Here is a 24,733-nt window from a genome sequence, read left to right as displayed (position 1 = left end):
AAGCTCAGCCAGCACTGATGTTTCCACATCAAACACGGAGGATCAAGCTGCTGCTTCTCCCCATTCCCAGCCATCCTCTTGGCTCGGGATATTCCAGGCCCGTCCCCAGGCTGCTGCCTGCCGGTGGAAGATATATCCAGGTTTAATGTATATATTAATTCACATATTGACTTTGCTGTTGTCAGCTGTTATCAAGATTTATCCGGCCTGATGGCTTGGCATCGATTGGGAGGAGTGTATTCCCACGGGTCAATCCATTCTGATCCAGCGCCTGGCATGAAGTCGATCCCTATTTATTATATGATCTACGAGCTCCATTAACTGCCAGGGAAGGGAATGCGGCGGAAAAGTCGGAAATGGGAAAACAACAGAGGCAGAGGAGAAGGGTCTGGCTCCCAAAGCAGGTGTGTGAACGTGGATGGGGTTAGGGGAGGCAGGAATCCATGGCTTCCCCTCCCAAAATACACCCAGGAGCGGGAGAGAAGGGCAGGACCTGAAAGGCACTTTGGAAATGCTCCAGGACCAGAGAAGCACGGAATGGTTTGAGTGGGAAGGGACCTTAAAGATGATCTCATCCCACCCCCTGCCATGGGCAGGAACACCTTCCACTATCCCAGGCTGCTCCCAGCCCCATCCAACCTGGCCTGGAACCTTCCCAGGGATGGGGCAGCCTCTACCAAAGCCTCACAGGAAAGAATCTCTTCCCAAAATCCCATATAACCCTGCCCCTCTGTCCGTGGGAAGTCATTCCCTGTGTCCTGTCAGTGCATGGCTCCAGCCTGGCATGGAGGAAAACAAGGTGGCATCTCTGTGCCTCAGTTTCCCCAACTGAACAGGAATTAGAGCTTCTCCTTCAATTGCCAGCACAGGAAGGAAGGCTGGGAGGATTCATTTTAAGTCCATTGAGGAGGAAAATCCAATTTCATAGAATCCTGCAATGGTTTGGGTAGGAAGAGACCTTAAAGATCCTCTCAATTCCAACCCTTGCCGTGGGCAGTGATGCCACTCAGGCTGCCCAGGGCTCCATCCCGCCTGACCTTGTTGTTCCTTCAATTTGTGCCTCGTTAAAGCTCAAAGGACAATTTGGATGCCTTGGAGGGAACAGGGCACTAGTTGCAAGAACCACAGAGCATCCCCAGGGAAAAACCAGACCCCCCAATCTGCTCCATTTAAGTGCCATGGCTTCCACCCTTCCCCTTTCCTCCCATCCTTCAAATCAGGTTAAATATCCCCAGCTTCCTGAGCATTAAGATTTACAAGCCCCAAATCCTTCCCAGCTGGGCTGTGCCTGTAAATGTCAGGAGATCTGGCACGGGGAGAGGCGAAAGCCGAGCTCTGTCCAGAGCTCTTCTGTGCCCAGCGGGAACAAGGTCCAGGGGTGGGAGAGCATCCCTTGTGAAGGGCTTGTTCCTCCCAGCAGCAGAGCCAAACATTCAATATTGGCAAAATCCAGCACGGAAATCTATTATAAAATCAAAGTAAACCCCAGTATTTGGTCCAGGCACTGAAGTTATCCATGAATAAACAGCTGAAGTGCCGTGGATATTCTCCCCATCCCTTGCCCTCATGCCTTCCCTATTAATTAGTGCCAGGGAATGTGTTCCTGTCATTAAAACCTGTTTTCCACAGAGAAAAAAGAGCAAACTTTCATTTCATCTTCAACATCTCATGTAAGGACAGGGACTGGGTTTATCTCCATCCTCCCCCGCCACCAGCAGCTCCAGGGAAGGGTTTAGGAGAGGTTCCCTCTCCAGCAGAAACTTTCTGAGTTCCTCTGCTCCAAAGGCACTTTGGACAAATTAATTCTCTTTGCACAGTTCTGCCAAGGTCAGGTTAATTCTTAATGTTCCTCAGTGTTCTTCTCCTTGGTCTTCGCAGCAGGGACATAAATCACAGCCACACAGCCCTGGTGGCATCACCAGTGGCACCCTGGAAAGTTGAAGTCACCCTGGCCAAAACCCAGCCCGGAGCATCCCAGGGAGCAAATCCCAGACTCCTGCACAAGCTCCAAGAGCCACGTTGGAGCTTTTAACAAAAACCACAGGGAATCTTGGAAAGGCTGCACCAAATCCCCCTCACAAACCAGCGTGAGCTCAAAACCCAGGCAAACTCCAGCTCAAATCTTCTCCCAGACTGTCCTAAACAACATTCCCAACCACCAGGAGCTGCATGCAGTGTGCTGCTCCCCTGCTTCCATTACAGACTCAAAGAGCACCTGGAGCCTTGGGAAGCACCAATAAGCATCCAAATGCCCTTTTTTAACTCAGCAGGAGCACCCAGAATCCTAAAATGTGGGAGTTTCTGCTTTCATGGGTGGCTGGAGCCATTTTATCAGGATTGGGAAAGGACATTATCCTTGGAAAGCCCCTTGGCTTTACCTCTGCCTGGACCAGGAGCCCCAAGGAGCTGGGTTTACCCAGGCCTGGCTTTGTTGTGCTCCCCAGCAGCAAAACCAACTCGTTGTTCCAACAAACAGGGAGTTTTTCCAGCCCTTTCATTCCCGGCCAGCCGAGGACTTCGCCGCCCTTTCCCGCCATCCATTAAGCAGCGCTCAAAGCACCAAGGCTCGCACCCACTCCTGCTCCAGACTAATTAAGATGGATGTTAATTGTCCCCAGCGCTCATTACCCAAGAGAAAACCCATTAGCAGCTCTGATGGAAGCATTCCCTGCACTCGCCACCTCCCACTGTTGAAAAATGCTGGATTTCTGCTTTTCTGTCACGTTGAGAGACAGCTCAGGAATTCTGGAACGGTTTGGGTTGGAGGGACCTTAAAGCTCATCCAGTGCCACCTCTGCCATGGGCAGGGACACCTCCCACTGTCCCAGGCTGCTCCAAGCCCCTTCCAGCCTGGCCTTTGGACACTCCATCCCTGGCGGTGTCCACAGCTGCTCTGGGAGTTCCATCCCAGCCCCTCCCCACCCTCACCCTCCCAATCTCCCATCCATCCCTGCCCTCTGGCAGTGGGAGCCATTCCCTGTCTCCTGTCCCTCCATCCCTTGTCCCCAGTCCCTCTCCAGCTCTCCTGGAGCCCCTTTAGGCCCTGGAAGGGCTCCGAGCTCTCCCTGGAGCTTTCTCTTTTCCAGTCTCAATTCCACTGTTTTTATCATTGATGAACGTATTAAACAGTGCTGGTCCCATTTATCCATAAAAATTATTAATGAAGGGAAAATCTCAGATTTTTAACCCCAACTATCCCACCCTCAGCCAGCTGTTGCCTCAGTTTCCCCTTCCGTTTTTTCCCCCTGTGGGCCGTGCTGTTTGGATGGGGAAATTTCTTTCTGCTAATGAGACGATCCCTGAATATCACAGGCAATCAGGAAGGAAAACGTCGGGATGGGGAAAAGCAAAAATAAACCCGGCTATAAATAACCCCCTTCCGGCAGCGCCGGTGGCACGGCGTGGTGAAGCCCCTTCCCAGGGACACGCAGCTGCTCCCAGACGTGCAGGGAAACGGAGATTTCTGCAACAACCACAAGGATTTTGTGGGAAAAACGGCCTCGAGTGGCCACTTGTGGGCTGCTGGGAGAAAAGTGGCCTTTTCCACACACACAAGAAGTCCTGCCCTGGGAATGGGCACAGGGAGGGTGAGGGAATCCTGATATCCTGGGTTTATAGCCATAATCCCCTCCTCAGGCAGCTGGGAATGATTTTCCCCCACTCCAAGCAAAAAGCCTGGTTTAAATTTATTCCTATAAACACACAAGGAAGAGTCGGGTCCCTTTGGGAAAGTCCTGCTGGAAGAGTGATGCTCCCCCAATGGCACCTCCTGGACTTTCCCAATATCCTGTACCATTCCCAGCATCCTGGACATTCCCACATGTCCTCGTCCCTGCCTCATTCCCTACAACACCCAAGCAGCAGCCCTCAGGGCTGTCATATCCCTTAGGAAAATCCTGAAATGTGGATGGGAGGGAAACCTCCACAGGGTGAGAAGGCTTTTCCCCACACCAGACTTCCCAAAAACGTTCAGCCAAGGACAGAGCAGACAAGGAGTGCCAGCACAAAACCAAGGAAGCGTCTTTGGATGCAGGGATTAGAGATACAAGGAAAAGTTTCCACACTGAGGGCGGGCAGGCCCTGGCACAGGGGGCCCGGAGAGGCTGTGGCTGCCCCTGGATCCCTGGCAGTGTCCAAGGAATGTTGGACAGGGCTTGGAGCACCCTGGGATAGTGAAAAATGTCTCTGCCCATGGCAGGGGGTGGGATGGGATGAGCTTTGAGTTCTCTTCCAACCCAAACTATCCCAAAATCCTGATTCCTGTGCTGTCACAGAACAGCAGAACAGAGCCCAACAGGAAGCTTCAAAGCAGGAAAATTGTGTTTGGAAGTTACCTCCAGGCTATGGGATATGTACTCCCAAAAATCCTCTGAGACTGAGCTGAGCCCCATCGATTTTCCTGCACCCCAGAAATCCCAGCAGGAGAAATCCAACAGGTTCCCAGTTGCAACTGTAAAATTCTCATGGAATCATGGAGTGGTTTGGGTTGGGAGGGCCCTTAAAGCTCATCCCATTCCAGGTGGAAGGGACACCTTCCACCGTCCCAGGCTGCCCCCAGCCCTGTCCAGCCTGGCCTTGGGCACTGCCAGGGATCCAGGGGCAGCCACAGCTGCTCTGGGCACCCTCCCAGGGTGCAATTCCTTCCCCAAATCCCATCTAACCCTACTGTCCTTTGGTTTAAAGCCGATATTGATTCACCTTTCAAAGGATGCAGATAAAAGTGGGTTGTAGGAACGAACAAATGATGCCTGGATACGCTGTGAGCTTGGGTTATATCTTGGGCAATTTAATGCATTTACATTTTGACCTTAAAACACAAGACCAAGTGCAGCTGGAAGAGGAACAGGATGAGCAGAGCTCCACGTTCCTCACATTAATTCATGAGGCTGCAGCAGCACACAGACTGATTTTGTCCAACTGTCAAAAACGGCACCTTTCTGCTTTTACAGAAAGACCCATTGGAATGGAAAATGGAAGAGAAAACATGCCATGGCTCAAATTATAAAAATAAAAAAAATATATTTAAATCAAGGAATACATTTCCCAGGTTTTGCTATTGAATTGCCCTGAAAAGCTGAGCAAATGGGGGCTGCAAAGGGACGGCGGAGCGGGATGGAGACGCCGCCTTTTCCTTTGGGAACACGGTGTGACACATGGATGGGGGCTCTGACTCATCCATCAAGACATGTGTTTGCACACTTTCCCAAAAGCTTTTGGCCTGGAGCTACCCAATAGATGGAAATGCTGCGGAATTTTCCCCAGATGGCTCATTTTTGGTCCTGAATAAAAGGCATCTTTTTGTTCCAGTCGCCAGCTGGGGAGAGCCAGCCCCACTTTGGAGTCACCCTGACCCCAGAGGATGAAACTCCCAAGGCAGAAACCATCCATGAACCCACCAGAGCAGGGAGGAGGTGACACAAATTTGGGGTGAAATCCTTTTGTTTTGGAGAAAGAAGGAGCAGAGAACCTGCAGAGCCACCCCATCTGGGATCAGGGACTGGGAGGTGCCACTTTCAAGGGAAAATTAGGGACATTAGGAAAAGATGATGCAATATTTCATCACTGAATGGCTGTTGGAAGCTGTTGGTGCTGTTCCATTGCTTTTTGAAATGCTGCCAGGAGGAAAATTCAACTTCACCTTGGAGAAATTTCTCTGGGAGAAAATAACCTGGGTGGGATGAAAAGCAGGACCATATCCAGTCCCATGACTGAAAACATGGTCTGAAGGTGAAGGAAATAATGGAATTCCCTGGAATAAATGTATTTCCTATGACAACAGCTGCTCTGGGAGCAGTTGCAGCCTCTTTGCCTCCAGGCCAGGTGGGATTTTTTGCCCAACAAATCATGGATCACACCAGCAGACTCTGTGCTGCATTCCCAGTGGGGATGTGAGGGCAGGTATTTGGGAATGCCTTGAAACCAAGAAAGCTGTGGAGGTGATCTGGAAGCCACCAAATCCCAGCTTGCTCCCCTGGAAGTTGCAAGGAGCCTCTCAGTGTTCCAGGGCCTAAAGGGGCTCCAGGAGAGCTGGAGAGGGCCTGGGGACAAGGGATGGAGGGACAGGAGACAGGGAATGGTTTCCCAGTGCCAGAGGGCAGGGATGGATGAGATATTGGGAATTGGGAATTGTTCCCTGGGAGGGTGGGCAGGCCCTGGCACAGGGTGCCCAGAGCAGCTGTGGCTGCCCCTGGATCCCTGGCAGTGCCCAAGGCCAGGATGGAATAACCTGGGATAGTGGAAGATGTTAAAGCCCTGGATTGGCTTTAAGGTCTCTCCCAACCCAAGCCAAGCAATTCCATGATTCCATGATGCTTCCTGCCCCTGGATAAAACAAACCATTCCTGTTCAGAGCTCCCCTCCTACAGAAGAACAACCTGCCTGGACAGACTTGTGGATTTGCTGTGTCCTCCACACCACAAACCCCAGCACGTGGAGAACATGGACACAGAACACGGAGAGCTCCCTTCCTTAGGGGAGTAAAGTCAACCCAACGGCACCGTTGGACTGGAGGCAAAAAATACGGGGGAAAAACGCGCTTTTTGGACAGAGAAAACAAATTTTTGGACAGAAAAGAACCAATTCCAACCTGGTGATGATGGCGAGGTGGGGAGGGCTCATGCAGGCCCCCATGAAGAGCACCACGTTCTCGTGCCGGGTCTGCCGGTAGGCCATGACCTCCCTCTTGAAGGCCTTGAGCTGGTCCTCGTTGTCGCGCTCGATGTCGATGAGGCGGATGGCCACCTCGCCGTGCCAGCGCCCGTGGAACACCTGCCCGAAGCGGCCCTTCCCGATGAGCTCGCCGATCTCCAGCTGCTCGAAGGGGATGTCCCACTCCTGCAGGAAGATGCTGGTCTGGCTGGCCTTGCGCGGGAAGTTGCGCGCCGAGAGCAGCGAGAGGTTCATCTCCTCGAAGTCGTCCTCGGACTCCTGCACCTCCTCGGCGCCTTCCTCGTTCTGCAGTGGGCAGAGGGGAACAATAAAACAGGGAGAAAACGGTGGGGAAAGCCCCACTGATCCAACTCCTGCTCGCTCAGACCCAGAGGAACCACGTAGGTTCCAACAGGGCATCCCCATTCTACACAAAGTTGGCAAAATCCCAGATTTTCATAGAAATATGGCATCCTTTAGGTTGGAAAAGCCATCTGATAGACAGACAGACTCCAACCCTTCCCCAGCACTGCTAAGGCCACCACAAGCCCATGTCCCCGAGTGCCACATGCACAGGGCTTTAAAGCCCTCCAGAGCTGGGGACTCCACCACTTCCCCGTGTAGCCATTTAACCCCACCCTGGGGATAAATTTAGGATTGTAACCCATCAGAGATTTAACTAATTTGTCTTAAAACAGTTTCATCCTCCCCTGGCTGAGCTGTGCTCTGTTGCTTCCCGTTATTCCCAGACCTCTTGATGGTACATTTAGGCTTCCGACAGGATTTACAGCACCCTATAAAAGCTCCATCCTCTTCCCTCCCACCACATCGTTAATGCCTCCTAAAAAACCTCATTGAATTCCAAACTCGAAGCCCAGGAGGGTCCCTCTCCATGGGGTGGGGACACGGATGCCTGGACTTTAATTCAATTATCAGCAATTCCACCGCACAGATGGGAAACGTCTCCATTTCCTAGGAAATGTGCCCCAAGATATCCTTAAAACCAAGGCCCATTAAGCACAGGAGCCATCTCACCTCCGAGGTGGGCTCCACTTCAATTTGAAGCAATGGGTTTCCTTCCAGGCTGTTAAAAGAATTATGGAATTAACACCGTGGAAAAACACTGGGATCTGGGGAGCATTCCCTCTTCCTGCCTCGGGGATAAAGGGACCGGAGAGGAGAAGGTGGCACTAAGCCAGGAGAAGGGACAGATTTACCCCCCCAGTGACTCTGACCACACTCGAGGCCTTTTTAGGGATTGCTAAGATTCCTTCGCAACCAACACCAACCAAAGCAGAAGTGCAGAAGGAAAGAAAAGGAGTTTTTCAATCATTTTGGAGAAGTGGAGGGTTCGGAGACCCTCTCCCTGCAGTAAAGTACCCAAATCTGACTGGTTTTCCCGGTTTTTTTCCTTCCCTCTTCACTCAGCACCTCCCACCCCAAGGTCCATGATCGGGGTCTCGTTGCTCCTGACAATTAAGGGGGAATTAGGGAAATTCTGAATAAGGGATCAGCTGGAACAGCTGGTTTCAAACATCATATAAATGTAGTATTATAAATTACTATTATTAATCACATAAATAACAAAATCCCTTTCCAGGGGAGTTTTGCTCCCCAGGCCACTCGGACACGGTGATCCTGCAAGTCCTATCCCCATTTCACGGCCACTAAAAACTATAAATCCCAGAATCCTACCCAAAAGGAGTCAATCCTGATATTCTGGGCAACTTGGGAAGCCCAAGTGGCTGCACAACATCTCCATGGATGGGTGGTTTGCAGGAGCAGCCGTGTCCTCATTGTCATCCCAGGCACAAATTCCTGTCTCCCGAGGATCCAGAGGTGTTTAACCCAGCCAAGCCCAGGATGGCTCCCATGGGATGTTTTCAGTGTGAGGGGAGCCAGAGAGAACCACAGATTTTGGATATTGGAAGCTGTTCCCCCCAGAAGGTGTCTTGACACCCTCATTTAGGCAGAGGGGTGGAAAAAGGCTTTGGCTTCACTATTTTTCCATGAATTCCCAAGGGACAGTGGTTCCATCCCTTGCTCCACTGGATCCTCAGTGGAATTTGGAGAGTGTGGATGAGCCAGCCCCAAACTGGGGCCAGACCTGATCCCTTAAACCCATGGTTTGTGAAATCCTTCAAAAACGGCCTTTGGGGAAAGGACCAGGAGGGACACTCAGGGGAATGTTGCTGCTGGAGCAGCACAGGCTCCAGGACATCAAGGAATGATGGATTTGGGCTCGACCTGCCGGTGAGGGATGGTTCTAATAGTGATTAGTGGCTGCTTTTCCCAGCTTTCAGCCTAAAGTTTATTTGGCTTGAAAATATTGGAAGTGGTAAAGGTATGATGGTTCTCTGCATTTAATTTAATTATAATTTAATTAATCTCTTGGGCTTTGGCTTTTTTGGACTGAAATCCTCTTTTTTTTTCCCTAGCATTGAAGAGCTGTGTGTTATACATGAACCCCCTGTCCTCTTTCTCAACCTTCCAGAGCCCCGGGGTCTCACCAGGACCACCTGAGCCCCCAAGGCCAGGGGAGCACCCGTGGGGGCCTGGAGGATTTGGGGTGCAGAGGAAGGGAGGGTCACTCACATGGGGTTGGAGGTGACGGGGTGCAGGACGACCTGTGGGGCTCGGGTCGGCGTCTCAGGCACCACGTCTGGGAACAAGAGAGAGGAGTCAGAGACCTCTGGGGGCACCCAGGGGAATTAAACCCCAACCCTTCACCCCCCAAAAAAGGTCCAAGCTAGTGACACCCTGAGTAGGGCTGGGGGTCGCTTAGGGCCACCCAACCCGGCAGCTTCAATAGGCTTTAAGGAGAAATCCCACCCCAGCACAAATCCAGGGTTTGGAGAGCTGGCCACGCACCCATCCCCTCCAGGAGAAACCCCAGATTCCAAGGAAAAACTTCCAGAGATCCTTACCTGGGAAAATGAACTGCTGCTTGTACTTGTAGTAATGGGAGGCTGGAAAAGAGGAACAAGGGCTCAACACTGACCTGTGGAGCTGGAAAAGCTCCAGCCTGTGCCCAGTTCTTCTCCAAGAAACCTCAACCCCAGTTGTGTGAGCCCCTCCTGTGTGACCCAACCTCTCCCACTTCCATATCCCCATCAGGAATATTCCATATTCCAAAATGGCACATGGGACGCCCAGGTCAAAAAATTAAGACCTTTGCTGGATTATAATTGATTTTCTCCCCCCCACATCTTCTCTTCTGCACCATTTGGAGAGCATCAATGTCATGCATGAAGTCACTGGTGGGGTTTGGACACCAGTTTGCCAGCAGTGGCTCTCCAGTGGAATTTGGGAACATCTTGGCATCATGGAGAAGCCAAGTGATGGGTTTGGAACTGCTGCCCATTTGGGCCACATTCCACCCTTTCTTCCCTTGCTTTGGAGCTGTGTCCTTCCTGGAAAGAGTCCTGGGAGCCACTGTCCAAAGCCAGAGCTGGGAGAGGCTCTGGGTGTTGGGAACATCCACCAGCTCCCATCTCCAGCCCAGGGAGATTCCAATTCCATGGGCAGGCGCTCATGGGTGTGAAGAATTCGGAGCTGCTGAGGCCACCAGAGCTTGGCACCAGCTCAGAAGTCACCTTCTTATCTCCAAGACCCCAAGGGCCATGGCTCAGCTTCTCCCCTCCCGCTCAGAGACCCCAAAGTCCAACCTCAGCCCTGCAGCAGGGCCTGAACCAACATCAAAGGAGCCTGGAAGGTAATTCCAGCAGGAGAAGGTCACCGTGTCACCATTTCCAAGTTCAAATCCTAATCCCCGAGATGATCATCTTGATGGAATAAACCACGGAAAATTTCCCAGCTGGGAAGATGAAAGCAGGGTAAGCTCAACTTTAGATCTCATTTTTCCCCTGACAGGAATAAAACAGGGAGCAAACACCCCCAGAGAAGCCAGGGTCTGATCCTGCCCTGCTCTATCTCTGCCAGCTGGGAATGTGTTCCAAGTCCCCAGAGGGGGTGAAATCCATGAAATAATGTCCCATAAAACCCCACAGGGAGGTGCCTGCTCCAGAAGTGACCCACGATGGGGTTACCAAAGGCTGGATCCCCCCAGGCCAGCCCAGCAGGCGGACTGGGATGCTGAGACACCGGGACACTTCGGCTCTGGAAGAACTCCTTGGGATGGGTCGCGCCAGCACGGAACTCACACCATGTCCTGCCAGACCTTGGAGGTTGTTCCTGGTGAAATCCTGACCCTCTGGATGGGGCACACCATTCCTGGGAGTGCTCAGAGCCTCCTCGTGCCATTCCAGGGTCCTGCCGGAATCCCAGGCACCCCAAGGACATGATGGGTGGTTGATTGGCAGGGGTTTCCCAGCTTCTGGAAGTGTTTGTTGTTGCATGATGGATTCTGCCAGGCAGTTTCTTCCTCATCTCTCTCCTCCTCTTCCTCTTTCATTGAAGACTGCTCAAGATGGAGGCACCACCATGGAGCATGAAGATTCTTCCTGGTTCCTCTGGAGAAGCCATCCTGACCCTCCTTCTGACCACACCAGTTCATTAATCCTGGGATTTTGGGGGTGCAGGACCTCAACCTTCCAGCTGGTCCAGCAAGGAGGTCATGGACCAAGCAGGGCCACCAGGACAGCCAGGAGAGCATCCCAGAGATCTCCTCTCCCCTCGCCACCTCTTTTTTGGGAGCAGATGGACACAGTTCCAGTGATGCTGAACCATTCCCTCCTGGAAGGAGCTTTCCTGGGGCAGCAGGACACCCCAAACATCCCGGACATGCTGGGACACCTTTGATACATCCTCAGCCCAGGAGGAGCTTTTTGGGCCGTCTTCCATAACTTCTGCGTCCTGCAGCCACCGTGACCTCCCTGCCTCTCCCACCATCCCTGAAGAGATGGAGCTCCTGGAGCAGATGGATCCCAGGTCCAGATTCCATGGACAAGCCACATCAGACATTCCCAGAATCATCTGTCACCCCACACATACTGCCGACCTGCTGGGGACCCACCACCCCAAAAACATGTCAGGGTCACCCCAGTTTGCCCTCATTGAGGGGTCAGCCCCTAGCTACTGAGGAGAAATGCCTGGAAATCCATGGAAAAATGGAAAATCCATGGAAAAATGGAAAATCCATGCCTGGAAAGGTTTTGTAGCCTCAAGAGCAGCAGAAGTTGGGCTGGCTCCAACCTTGGAGGATTCCAAGACTGGATCAACCCTTGGGCTCTGACCCTTCTTCAAGCAGGAGGTTTGACCAGAGACTCCCAACCTAAATATCCTAAACTCATCTTTTCTCCTCATTTCTACTTCCACCTTCTCCCCGCCCCGGTGCAAACGCAGGAAGGGATTTAGGTGGAACTGTCCCACATCCCCAGGACACCCCAAGGACACGAGTCCCCCTCAGCACAGGTGGGGACACGGGGAGGGGGTGGTGGTACCTGGCAGGTTGAACTGCTTCTGCTGGCGCGGGCACTGCGGGGACGGGTGCAGGGGGGACGGGGGCGTGGCGCTGGGGGGCAGTGGCGGGGCCGGCGAGGACGGTGTGGACGACGTGGTGGACGAGGGGTTGCTGCTGGAATCTGGCTGGTAGGGCACCGGAATGTGGTCCTGGGAAAAGAGAGGAGCCGGTGAGAGCAGCGCTGGTCGGTGCCACCCTGAGGTGCCAAGGACCCTCGCTGGGTGACAAGTGACAGCTACATCATCCCACCCGTTTCTTCCAGAGGTCCTGGAAAGCACACAGAGCTTTTTCCAAAAGTGTTTGTACTCCCCGAGGCCATTTCCCACCATAAATTGGCTCCTTTCCCACCCTCACCCCCAGCTGAGGGTCCCACAAATCTCCTGGCTCTGCACAGCCACGACCACCAAAGCCAGAGCTGGGGCCACCACCTTGGGGCTTGGTCCTTGGGGACAACAAGGTCCTGGAAGCTCCTGCTGAGCTCCGTGGAGCCAAACCCCAGGGCCTTGCAGGGAGCAGAGGGATCTGGAAGGAGCAGCCAATGCAACCCAAGACATTCCTCAGCATTCCTTGACTCTGCCCAGTCAAGGCCGTCGATTTTGGGTGCACAGTGGGATGGGTGGGAAGGGACCACCGAGAGCCAACAGGCAGGAAAATCTGCTTGGATATCTTGGATCCCAAAAGGAAAATTGAGGCCAGAATTTGCCCAGCTTGGAGCCACTGAATGGAGTCTGAGCAGTGCTGAGCATTCCCATCCGCACAGAATTTTCCTACAAGGTTAAAAAATCTGCACGAGCCTTCCCCAGCAGGTAACTTTGTCCTAATTAATTCATTCTTAAATGAGTCAAGCTTTCCAGGAAACCCATATTGGTCATCATTCCGTGCTCAATCATCTTGGTCAGGTAAATTCTTTTTTAAGCAACCAGTGAAAGTCAAAACAATAATATTTCATGGGCAGCTGGAATTAGAGAAATTTAAGGTCTCTTCCAACCCAGGCCATTCCATGATTTTATTCAGGATATCTTTAAAGAAATGCTTTTTGAGATACCAAAGTAAGAATGGGGCCCTGCCGAAATAAGAATATTTATAGGGGAAATTTCAACCTCAATGGGAGTACTCAGGACAAAAGCACCACCCCAAAACAATAAAACCAGAGCAGATCCCTTCACCAAGAAATTCCTTTAAAAATTTATGTTTAAAATCAGCATCTCCAGGAGTGTCTTGATACACAGACTTTTCCCAGAGCTAGAAGACACTGAGGGCTGGAGGAGCTCAGCCAGGCTTTGGGAATTCGGGGTTTTGTTGATCCATTCCCCATCAGGTCAGTGATATCCCTCTTTGTGAGCCCTTCCAGCCTGCCAACCCCTCCAAGGAATTTTCCACTGGAGGCCAACAGGCTTTAAATTCATCAGAAGCAGCCCTGTGATGGGTTTATTGTATCACGGCAGAGCAGGAGTGAGCCAGGTGCTCTGTCAGGTCTGGCTTGAGCAGCTTCGCCAGGGACAATCCAATTCCAGGCTGGTTTTATTTGCAACAATAAATTTGTTGTTTATTGAAGTCTCCACTGTGAGCAGAGTCCTCAAACCACCCCAAATTCAGCTTGGACCTGGAGACTCAGAGGCCACGATGGAGCAGGACTGGGATAGCAGGACCAGGGATGTTCTGGAAGTGCTGATCCCATTTTATTTTTAAAAGAAATAACTTCACTGGATACATGTCCAGGGAAGAGAACAGAGCTGGGAAGGGGCTGGAGCCCCAGGAGAGGCTGAGGGAGCTGGGAAGGGGCTCAGCCTGGAGAAAAGGAGGCTCAGGGGGGACCTTGTGGCTCTCACAGCTCCTGACAGGAGGGGACAGCCGGGGGGTCAGGCTCTGCTCCAGGAACAGGGACAGGAGGAGAGGGAACGGCCTCAGGCTGGGCCAGGGGAGGCTCAGGGTGGATTTTGGGAACATTTCTGCATGGACAGGGTGGTCAGGCACTGGCACAGCTGCCCAGGGCAGGTGTGGAGTCATTCAGCAGCGATGTGGATGTGGCACTTGGGGAGAGGGGACAGTGGTGACCCTGGCAGTGCAGGGGGAACAATCAGCCTCAATTTTCCTAAACCATCCTTTCCGGCCTGAAGAATTCCACAATTCTCTGCAAAGCTGGGGATATTCGGGTGCAGGGGGTCCTGTCCCTGTGGCAGGGTGTGGACACGGGGGGCTCGGGGCTCACCTTGTTGAGTTTGTTGGTTTTGGGGAGCGTTTGGCTGACGTGCAGGTCCGAATAGCGGGGGGGCTTCCTCAGGGGGTTGTTGATGTCGCAGGGCACCGACTCTGTCCGGACTAACCTTGCTGGATTGAGAAGGGAGAGAGGGAAAAGGGGATGGAGAGGAGGGGAAGAGAGAGGGAAGGACATCAAAGCTCAGCAGGAGCGCTGGGGGTCACCCCGTGCTTGGAACCGCTCTCCAGAGCGATTCCCGCGGCTCTTCCAGCCTGGGATGGCAGCTGAGCTTCGGGATCCTCCTGCGCCCCGGCCACAGCCAACCCCCCCGGGGTGTGAGCAGCGATCTGGGGGGCTCGGCAGCTGCCACAGCCCCTCCGTGAACCGCGGCTCAGCCAGCACCATCCTGTTCCTTGCCGGAGCTTTTTGGGGTGAAGGGAAGGAGCCGGCTAGGAACCCTCTCAGCAGGCAGACTTTTTGGGGGGAAAAGCCAGCCTGAAGGCTGGGGGCTCAGGAAAAGTTCGACTCCAAGATAAGGGAATGAAGAGCTGGGTTTGGATTTTTTTTTAGGGGGTGGGGAGGTATTTCAGTGATGCTGAGGCCACCCCAAAGCCATGCTGCTCCTGCAACGCACAGCGGGCAGCTGCGGCTCTTGCAACATCGCAGCCCTAAATCCCAGCTCCTGCCCATCCCGGGAGCCCGACTGCCTTCCCTGCCTGCCGGGCAGGGCTTGCGGCAGCTCCGAGCCTGGCGCGGGGGGCTTCGACCGCTTCCACCCAAATTTGCTGCAAGCGAGGGCGCGGGGTGGGGTGGAGGCTGTAAAATCGCCCCCTCTGAGGTGCCACCAGCACAATCCTTTCCCCCGAGATTAAACCAAAAAGCGGGTTTGGGGGATATTTAACACAAAGGAACAGCTTTAAGAGCTCAAAATTCAAGGCAAGAGCGATTGGAAGCGTCTCCCTCAGGCAGTCGCGGTCCTCTAGCCAGCAAGGGAGCCAAAATCTGGAAGAAAAGAGGTGGGAAGCGCGGCCCCGCCGTCCTGCTGCGAGGTTCTGCCTGTCTCTGGGTGGATTTTAGGCCGGGCTCTCCCGCAGGAGAGCGGGATAAGGCAGCTCCGAAAGCACCACGAGCATCCGCAGGGCCACGGCCGCGTCCCCGGCGCGGGGACCCCGCATGCACCGGGAGGTTCGGGGTCCCACATCCGCCCTGAGCTCTCGACAGAAGCAAAAGGCGAAAACCTGGTTGGACTTACCCCGTGCGGTGGGGAATCTGAAAAGAAAAGGAGGCAGGGGGAGGGTGGGTGGAAGTGGTTTGCAATGCAAATCTGCCTCGCCCCGACCGGCTCGTCTCCCTACAAGCGGAAAAAACGGTGGGTAACATTTCCCCGGAGCGCCCAAGCGGTTCGGGAGCCTCCGTCCCGCCGGGGACCCCGCCTGGGTCCGGCTCCCGAATCGCCCGGGGGGCTTTCGAAAGGTTTTACCCGCTGGCAACACCCCCGGAGGCACGGAGCGGGGAGCAGGGGGGCTCACCTCCGCGGTGGATGATCAGCAGGTGACACGGAGGGGCCTCTTTGGTGCATTTGTTGTGGCACTTGAGCCTGGCAGGGGACACAGAGAAGGGAGTGAGGAGGGAACATCGATGGATGGAGGGGCAGGATAAGGGGGAGCTGCCAGAGGGCGGGGATGGGTGGGATGTTGGGAAGGAATTGGTCCCTGGCAGGGAGGTTGAAGCCGCTCCTGGATCCCTGGAAGTGCCCAAAGCCAGGTTGGACGGGGCTTGGAGCACTCTGGGACGGTGCAAGGCGTCCCTGCCCACGGCTGCGGTGGAATGGGATGGGCTTTGAGGTCCCTTCCCGTCCAGTGATGGAGCTCAGGGCTTTTTCCTCCTTTTCCCCGTGGGACGGTGACTGGTCGGCAGGGAACCCTCCGGGCTCGGGGGTAAGGAACAGCGTGGGATGCACACCCTGCAAACGCTGCACACCCTTGGGAACGCCTCCATCCCAATGGAGCAGCACAGAAATTCCCAAACCTGGCGGCTCTGCCCCGCTGCCCCTTTCTGGACCAGCCAGGCTTGAGGACGCCCCAAATTGTCACTTCTGCCCGAGCTGGCTGCAATAAAAGGAGCAGAGTCCTGCACTGAGGGGAAGGGTTTACTGCAAGGTGGGACAGGATGAGCTTTAAAGGCGCTTCCAACCCAAACCATCCCGTGATTCCATGAAATCCCCGTTCCCACCATCCAGCTGCTGGATGCTTAATTAAATTCAGGAGCAGCAGAGGGGGAAGAAGTGGCTGCCCCGGTCCCTGATGTGCCCCTGTCATTGTGCCCTCCTCTCCTGGCTTTTTGAAGGACATTTAGCCAAAATTCAGAGAGGATTTACAACCTCTGGACATTCTGCAGAGCTTTTCCCGGTTTTTTTTTCCCGGAGCCAGGGCAAGAGCCTGGAGGGCTTCACCCCCGGGTCATGCATATAGGCATAGGCAGACTCCCAGATCCTTCTCTTCCTCCTTAATTAAGGATGGAAACTCATCCCCAGCTCACGCTCTGCCACGCCGGCAGAAAGCCATGGGGGAAAAGGGAAAAAGGAGAAAAGGATTTATCAAAACAAGGGTAAATGATGGGGGAAAAAAAAAAAAAAAAGAACGGCAGCTCCAAGTCAATGAGCTGGGTAATGAAAATTCAGGAGCTGCCCGTGTTAGCTTTTATTACAAAGCTGTTCCTAGAGGGAAAGGCAGGAATTAATTCGGTATTTGAGGCTTGGGGGGTTTGGGGTCCGGTTGTTTGTTTTACCTGTTGGCTCCCCTCTGCTTTCTGGGGAAAGCAGCGCCGGGGCAAGGCTGGAAAAAACCTAAATGCCTTGCGTTCACTCGCAACTTTTGACTGCCAGGAAAAGGATTTGTTCTTTTCTGTAGGATTACAGGGAGCGGGATTTGCACAGCCAGAGGCACAGGGCCACGGACCCCTCCTCCAGCACGGAGAGCTCGCAGGAAAAACCTCCGGTTCCTTGGGCATGGGTACAACGGGAATCACCCCTTCAAAAATCCCTGGATTTGATCACATCCCTTCCAGAAAAGCCCCACCAGCTGTGGAGCGACCGAGCGCTTCTCGGCAGGTTTAAATCCCAATTTACCAACTCATCAGCGCTTAATCAGCGGCAGCAGCGGTCGGCACCGCTCCGTTACCCGCAGACAATCGCTCATTCCCCGCTCCCGGCCCCAGGCGAGGCGATCCCGGTCCAGCGGCCGCCCGGGGCTCTCCGAGGCTGGGCTGCGGCGGATTTGGAGCAGCTGAGGCAGCTCCAGCCTCTCCCTCGCCGTTTTCCCGTTCCTATCCCGTTTTATCCCCTCTCCTTTGCACCGTGGATGAGCTGATTTGGCTCCTCGGGGACCCTGCCAGGACGCAGAGGTGCCCAAAACTCGGCAGAAATAGAGGCTGCAGCCCAAAACCGTGGGCAAAACCCACCTGATGCTGTCCCTGCCTGGTCCAGCACATCCATCCCCCCCAAGATAATTCTGTCAGGTCCTGCAGATAATTCCAGGGGGAATCTCCATAAGGCGGGGATGGAAAGGCAGGCGTGGGGAAGGGGGACTGCCAGGATCTGACTCAGAGCTCTGCAGCGAGCAGAGCCGAGCTCTGGCGGGCACATCCTCCCCGAGGAGCCCGAGCCCATCCCAGCCCTGCTTCGGGCTGTTATTCACCCAACTCCACAGCTCATCAGGGCTTCCTGTTGGGATGAGCTGGCCAGAGCCTGGTTGGTGTCTCCGTGCCCGAATCCCTGCTCGGCTCCCCAGCCAAACCCCGATTTTCCCCTCCCGGTTTCAAGGAGTGACACAAGCAGCTCCGGCATGGTGCCATACTTGCAGTTTTTGCATTTTAAGCCGAACAACATTCCCTTCCCGCAGACGGTGCAGGTCTGAGACATCCAGTACTTGGTGGAAAACCTGCGGAGAGAGACACAGAGAGGGAGAGCTGAAGCCTCGCTTATCTCCCAAATCCTGCTTTATCCTCTCTCTGCTGCCCTCGAACTCCGCTGCAGGTGTTGAGGAATTTTTCTAGGGATGCCAAAACACAACCCCGAGCCTTTCTTTCGTTCTGGAAGCTTGCTCCAAAGGGAATCCTATCCCAGCTCCCCGTGATTCCCACCCCAGGAACCCCCCCAAAACCCCTCCTGCCCCGGGGACCAATGTTTGCAGCCCCATCAAACAGCAGCACTCTTCCCAGTGCTTTTCCCTCTTCAGGGAGATATGGAAGATAATCCAGAGATGGGGAATTTGCTGAAGGCTGGCAAGGTCACAGATAATACACAGATTTATCGATAGCGACTCGAGCCTTATCTAAACCAGATCTGAACTGAAATGGAATTGAAATGCGCTTGGAGGACGGCCCAGCCCAGCACGGAAAGAGAGGGAATGTCTCCAGTCTCCGTGTCCTGGAGCAGAGATGGGAAGGGAGATGCCCATCCCTCATCCCGGCACGGCAGCAGGGTCCCTACCTGTGTTTTATGGAGTTTCCTAAATCCCGCCGAGGGATCTGCGGGGACCAGCGAGGCACTGACAGCGTATCTGCAGGGAGAGACCGGGAAAAGCAGCTCTGGTGACAACACCCAGCGCTGGGGTCACGGGTTTTGGGAAGGGGAGCAAAGGATGCACACAAAAAAAATGGGATTTTCCTGCTATTTGCCCCTGGAATGCCTCTCTGAGCTCCCTGACTGGAAAGCAGGAGAGCTCTGGGATTTGTGGGTCTGTGGGAATCGGGGTCTCCAGTCCCAGATCCCATCACCCAGTTTGGGCCAGGCAGGGGAGAGGAGAGGGTGCATCCATGTGCACGCAGGGTGGGATTGCAAAACTTTTGGAATCACATCACGATGGCCAAACAAGAACGGGAAAATAAAGCTGGAACAGCCTCATCGCCAGTTTTTAATAAGACATCACGGGTTTAAAGCAGTCCCGGCGCTCTCCTTCCAAGGGAAAAGCGGGGAGGGGGATAAGGAGAAAGAGGGAAGTCCGCAGGCACCGCTGGAGCAGGAAGGTGATCAGGAGCATGGCCATGCTTGGATTCCACATCCTCCTTCAGCCTCGGCAAGGGTGGAAAAGCTGCTCCTCCTCCTCCCGGCCACGGGAAAGGTCCTGCCCCGCAGGATGCTCAGCCCCGGGAGCGGATCCATGCCGGCTCCAAAGGCTGGGTTTGCACTCCGGGATTTGAGAGGTTTCCCGGGCACCAGCGGTGGCTCCCGGCTGTTTGCTCAGAGCGCCAGCAAATCCCTGGCTAAACAGGCGCTGGATATTAGCCCAGGGAGCGGGGAGAGCCGCTGTTTGCTTTAATATCCCCTTTTAATATAGCGGCAGGCACGGGGCTCTAATTGCACTCGCCGGCTGAAGGTTACATTTACATCCCTCTCCCCGGCTTAGAAATCCTGGGAGCAGCCCCAGCTGATCCTGCTCCAGCACCTCCGGCCAGCAGCAGCTCTGGATCCTTCTCTTCTTCTGGTCGCTCCTCAGGCAGAGGCAGCAATTGAGATGTCAGGATCACACAGTCATGGAGTGGTTTGGGAAGGGACATTAAAATCGCCTCATTCCCACGGGCAGGGACACCTCCCACTGTCCCAGGCTGCTCCCAGCCCTGTCCAGCCTGGCCTTGGACACTGCCAGGGATCCAGGGACACCCTGTGCCAGGGCCTGCCCACCCTCCCAGGGAACAATTCCTGCCCAATCTCCCATCCATCCCTGCCCTCTGGCACTGGGAAGCCATTCCCTGTGTCCTGGCTTTATCCACCCGTGTAAAAAGTCACTCTCCCTAATTCTTTTAAGCTCCCTTCAAAGCCAAGAAGGGGATCTCATGTCCCCAGCACGACACTGCCAATACTTTTGATATTTTCTCACCAGTCTTTGTGACACCCTGGGCTGCTGGACCAGTGTCCCTCCACATCCACAACCTCCCAGGGGTGGGAATTTGTTCCACAAACCCCAGTGACCCCTCCATGCCCAGCCTCGCGCCTCGCCGAGCGTCATTCCCCCCTCACTAAATCCTGTTACAAAACTGAGTTGTCATCATCCCCCCTCCAACGCCGCTCCCTGAAGAGCCAAACACCCGGGCCAGAGCAGCTCTTCTCCCGGAATTAAATTACAACCTCCACGTTATCAGCCACAATTTATTCCCACCAACTTTCGGCTGGCCTCAATTAAATCCTGCCAGCCCGGCGAGGGGGAGAGGGGATGGAGGCAACGGTGGCTGCTGAGCCTTTTAATTACTTTCTAAATGTGCTCGCTGCAAAAATGTATTGAAGTGTAGCGGGGATTTTGACCTCGTAACGTAAATGAGCCCGACGTGACTCACAGCTAATTACCTTCATTAGCGGCAGCCAGCCACGTAGGATCGCGGCGTTTAACAATAGAGCCGCTGTTGGCAGGAGGGAAAAGCGGCGGAGCGGGGCAGGAGGGCAGGGAAAGACACCGGGGATCAGCCCCGAGGGCTTGGGGGGCTCTGCACTTAATTGGGGATTCTCCCCTTCACCCGGATTCCTCGCGGTGTTAACTCGGGGGGATGCCCAGGGGGAGATGCAGCAGCCTCCCCCCAGCACGGGAGGAATATTCTCATTGAAACCCCCCACACTGCCATAATTAGCGCTAATTACGAGGGGGGAAAACCCCACGAGCACGTCTTGTTTCAGGGTGCGAGGGTCGGGCTTTGTCGTGGGGAGCCCGTGATGGAGAAGTGGCCGCGGGATCCGCTGGTCCTCGCACGTTTTGAAGCGTGGCAGCGGCTGCTTCTCCCCCATCCTCCTTCTCTCCCCCATCCTCCTTCTCTCCCCCATCCTCCTTCTCTCCCCCATCCTCCTTCTCTCCCCCATCCTCCTTCTCTCCCCCCATCCTCCTTCTCTCCCCCATCCTCCTTCTCTCCCCCCATCCTGCCTCTCTCCCCCATCCTGCCTCTCTCTCCCATCCTCTCTCTCTCTCCCTGTTCCCTCCCTGTGCCCGCTCCAGCGCCCCGGAGCTGCCCCCGTGCCAGTCATTATTCAAAACCTTTATCACCAGCAGCCTCCTGCCAGCCCCAGAGATCCGAACTCTCCCGGCCGTAATTCCCCTCTCCTAATTCCCCCTCCGCCCTCTCCCGCTCCGAGCTGGCATTTCCTTGGGCACAAGTGGAATTTCGCAGGGTGGCACCCACCGAGCAGCCCCATGGAGACTTCCCCCGGCCAGCCACCCCATCCCGAGGGGCTCCCGAAAGCCCGAGGCCGCTTCCCGGTGTGGTGGCACTGCCCGGTGCCAGGGAGTGCCACCCTCCTCCCGACACCTCCGTGTTTTCCCCCGCCGCTCCAGCAAAGGTCAGGGCTCGTGCTCCGCGCGGCACAGCTCATCCCAAAATCAACAGCCGCGCTTGATGGGATCAGCTGTGCCAGCAGGAGAGCCGGGAAGGGGAAAACCGACCGGGAGAACGGTGACAGCCACCTCCGGCGCGTCCCTGACAGGCGACACGGCGGCGGAGCCCTGCCAGCCCGCTCCCCGGCGGTGACAGGCAGCCGTGACAGCCTGAGTGGCACCCGGAGGTGCCGTGACGGCCCCGCTGCCCCCGCTGCCATCCCGTGAATCCCGGCCGGTTCCCAGCCGGGCCGCCGGGCCGTGTCCTGCGTGGGGAACAGCACCTGGAGCTTCCCTGTTCCATTATTTCGGGGCTGCACCCTCCTCACCATCTGGTGATGCCCTCAGAGAGCACCAAAGCCTCTGCGAGGACACCTGGGGCACCTGCCAGGGGTGGCAGCGGTGCTGAAGCGCAGGCACGGGGAGTGTTTGTCACAGTTGTCCCCTCCTCATCTCCCGGCCCCTGTCTGGAGGGGGGGAGCACGTTATCCACCACGGAGACAGCCTGACAAACAAACCCTCCTTCTCCTGCTGGGCAGGAAATGGATTTGTAGAGAGCGGTCAGAAAAAGCCATAATCCAGCACTACGAGAGCAAACACGTCCCCATTATGAGTGGGACAGGGAGAATCGATGGCAGTGGGCTCGGGGAGAATCCCAGATGAGGCACTGCAAAGCCAAGAAACGGCCGGGAGGCTTTGCACTTATCCCAAACATCCCAGATGTCACCAAAATGCTCCCAAGGCGGGTGAGTCCCACGGAGAGATTAAGAGGAGACACCAGGGTGGAGCCTCTTCCCAAAAGAGTTCAACAGCAGAAGATATCCAGGATTAGGAATATCTCAACCAGCAGGCAAAAATCCCAGTCCAGAGACAAATCATAATATCCACGGAATGGTTTGTGTTGGAAGGGATCTTAAAGATGATCCAGACCCCCCATGGAACATTTTCCACCATTCCAGGCTGCTCCCAGCCCCATCCAGCCTGGCCCTGGGCACTGCCAGGGATCCAGGGCAGCCACAGCTGCTCTGTGCCAGCTGCACTGGCAGAGTTCCGGTGTCTCAGCCTGTGGCAGTTCCAGGGACACGTTCCCAGTGTCTCCCCACCACCCTGGGTTTACTTCCCACGTGGTCCCAGCTGGGAGCCAAGCACCCCAGGGAGATGCTCTGCAGCAAAATCCCTTCAGGAGACACCTCAGGCCTTGCTCGTGCTGCTTTTAGGGCTGAAATAAGATGGGAGAGATCCCAGAGCAGCTGCTCCAGCAGCTTTCCCTCCCCAGGAGAGAAATCCATGCAGGTACAAGGGCAGTCACCTGCTCCCTCCATTAGTGCACGTGGCAGATATTCCACATGGAATTTGGGAAGTGTCCCTGTCCATGCTGGGGGTTGGAATGGGGTGGCCTTTAAGGTCCCTTCCAACCCTGTGGATCACAGCCAGGCCCAGTGGGTGGAAGGATGATCCAGGATGGATGCAGCAGAGGGGATCATCCGAGGCAGGAGCTGTTCCCTTCCAGGAAGGGAAGAGTCCCCTTCGAACCCAGCCGTTCCCTTCCCAGCGTGCCAATCCCATTTACCCAGCTCAGAGGTCACATTCAGCTGGCTTAAAGGCTGACATCGGGATTTCCCCCCCAGTTCCCATCCCCGCAGCCTCAGCTAGGCTTATCCAGACAAAACTGTGCCCTCCAACTGCTGAGGGGTGGGAAACCCTCCGCAGCCTCGCTGCCAGCTGTGGCCAGATGTGGCTGCAGGGAGCTGCCAGCTGTGCTGCCAGCACAGCTGGGCACTGCTCCTGCCATGGCAGAGCAGGGTCAGGGAGGAGAGAACCCCTGGTGGTCCCCAAGACAGGAGGTTCCCTTTGGGAAGTCCCATGCTGGAGGTGGTTGGGGCTGGGACAGCGTTAGGGAGAGTTGTCCCCCCCAGAGCCACCCCAGCGCTGGCAGTGGGTGACCAGGGGGAGGGGGCATGGTCTGGATGGCACTGGGTGCCTCCCCACGTCACCTTCAGCACCACTGCCACGTCCTTGGGTCCAGCCTGGTGCTTTCCAGAGGAAAGGCTGGATTCAGGGCTCTAGGATTCCCATCCCAACCCACTGGACATTTTCCTGGATCCTTGTCCACCAAACCTACCTGAGGTCAGCCCTTCAGGGGCTCTTCCAGGAGCTGGGGGGGCTCAAGGAGCTCTGGTGGCATCTCCATTGCCACTTGGCCATCCCTGGTTGGGATCCCCAGGATCGGGATTCAGGAGAGTCCCCCAGGGCAGCAGCACAGGGGATGTGCTGGAGGTGCCACGCAGGGCTGGGCAGGGAGGGGACATCCCTGGAGACCACATTAAAACAGTTCTACACCTTCCTTCTGAGGGGCAGCTGGGTCTCTGCTCCCTGTGACAGCGGGAGGGAACGGCTGGAGCTGTTGGGAGGTTGGGTGGAGATCAGGAAAGGTTCTTCCCCCAGAGGTGCTGGCACTGCCCAGGGAATGGGCACGGCCCCGAGGCTGCCAGAGCTCCAGGAGCCTTTGGACACCAGGGAAGGACAGGGTGGGGTTGGTGGGGGTCTGGGCAGGGCCAGAGGATGGATCAGTGATCCCTGGGGATCAGCTCGGGATATTCCCTGATCCTGTGACTTCCCCCGGCCAGATTTGTGCTGCCAGAGGAAGAGGCTCCTTCTGCAGCTCCCTCTGTGAAAATCCATTCCCATCAGGACAAAGGGATGTTAAAAATCAGAGGGAAGCATCCAAACCCGCTCCTGACCCGGGCCAGGGATGACTCAGATGGGAACGTGCTCCTGCCAGGAGCAGCAAGGTTGTGAAAGAGAAATCATGGAGAGACAGCCAGGGTGGGACGGGGCCTCACCCATCTCCAGCTGACAACAACAACAAATTTTGGTTTTCTGTGCTTAGGGCAGTAATTCCACAGCAATCCCACAGAGCATCTGGGTGCTGCCGTGCTGCTCCCACCGGAGGAAAAGGGATTTTTAGAAAAACCCATCGGGATGGGATAAGGTGGAGAGCTCGGCTGTTGAGCCACCACAAGGATGGGGACAGGGAATCCTTGGGATGCAGGGAGGGTCTGGAGCAACCTGCTCTAGTGGGGGGTGTCCCTGCCCATGGAAATGGATGAGCTT

General features: G+C 55.2%; 1 protein-coding gene across 3 annotated transcripts in view; it reads right to left on the bottom strand.

Moving 5' to 3' along the window:
- KSR2 (kinase suppressor of ras 2) overlaps positions 1–24,733 on the bottom strand; it is an 80,868-nt gene that overhangs the window by 20,732 nt on the left and 35,403 nt on the right. For 2 of the 3 annotated variants that reach the window (XM_077787116.1, XM_077787118.1), the window contains exons 6-15: positions 18,757–18,826; positions 18,122–18,205; positions 15,797–15,864; positions 15,520–15,618; positions 14,280–14,398; positions 12,051–12,219; positions 9,576–9,617; positions 9,244–9,310; positions 7,684–7,732; positions 6,587–6,954 (exon numbers count right to left, since the gene is read on the bottom strand). In XM_077787116.1, the coding sequence (XP_077643242.1) occupies positions 6,587–6,954; positions 7,684–7,732; positions 9,244–9,310; positions 9,576–9,617; positions 12,051–12,219; positions 14,280–14,398; positions 15,520–15,618; positions 15,797–15,864; positions 18,122–18,205; positions 18,757–18,826 (1,135 nt within the window). The remainder of the gene's footprint in view (positions 1–6,586; positions 6,955–7,683; positions 7,733–9,243; positions 9,311–9,575; positions 9,618–12,050; positions 12,220–14,279; positions 14,399–15,519; positions 15,619–15,796; positions 15,865–18,121; positions 18,206–18,756; positions 18,827–24,733) is intronic. The other variant, XM_077787119.1, reaches the window with a different exon arrangement.

The sequence above is a fragment of the Lonchura striata genome, chromosome 18, assembly GCF_046129695.1.
Source record: "Lonchura striata isolate bLonStr1 chromosome 18, bLonStr1.mat, whole genome shotgun sequence".
Lineage (NCBI taxonomy): Eukaryota > Metazoa > Chordata > Aves > Passeriformes > Estrildidae > Lonchura > Lonchura striata.
This window is presented reverse-complemented; position numbering and strand designations above follow the sequence as displayed.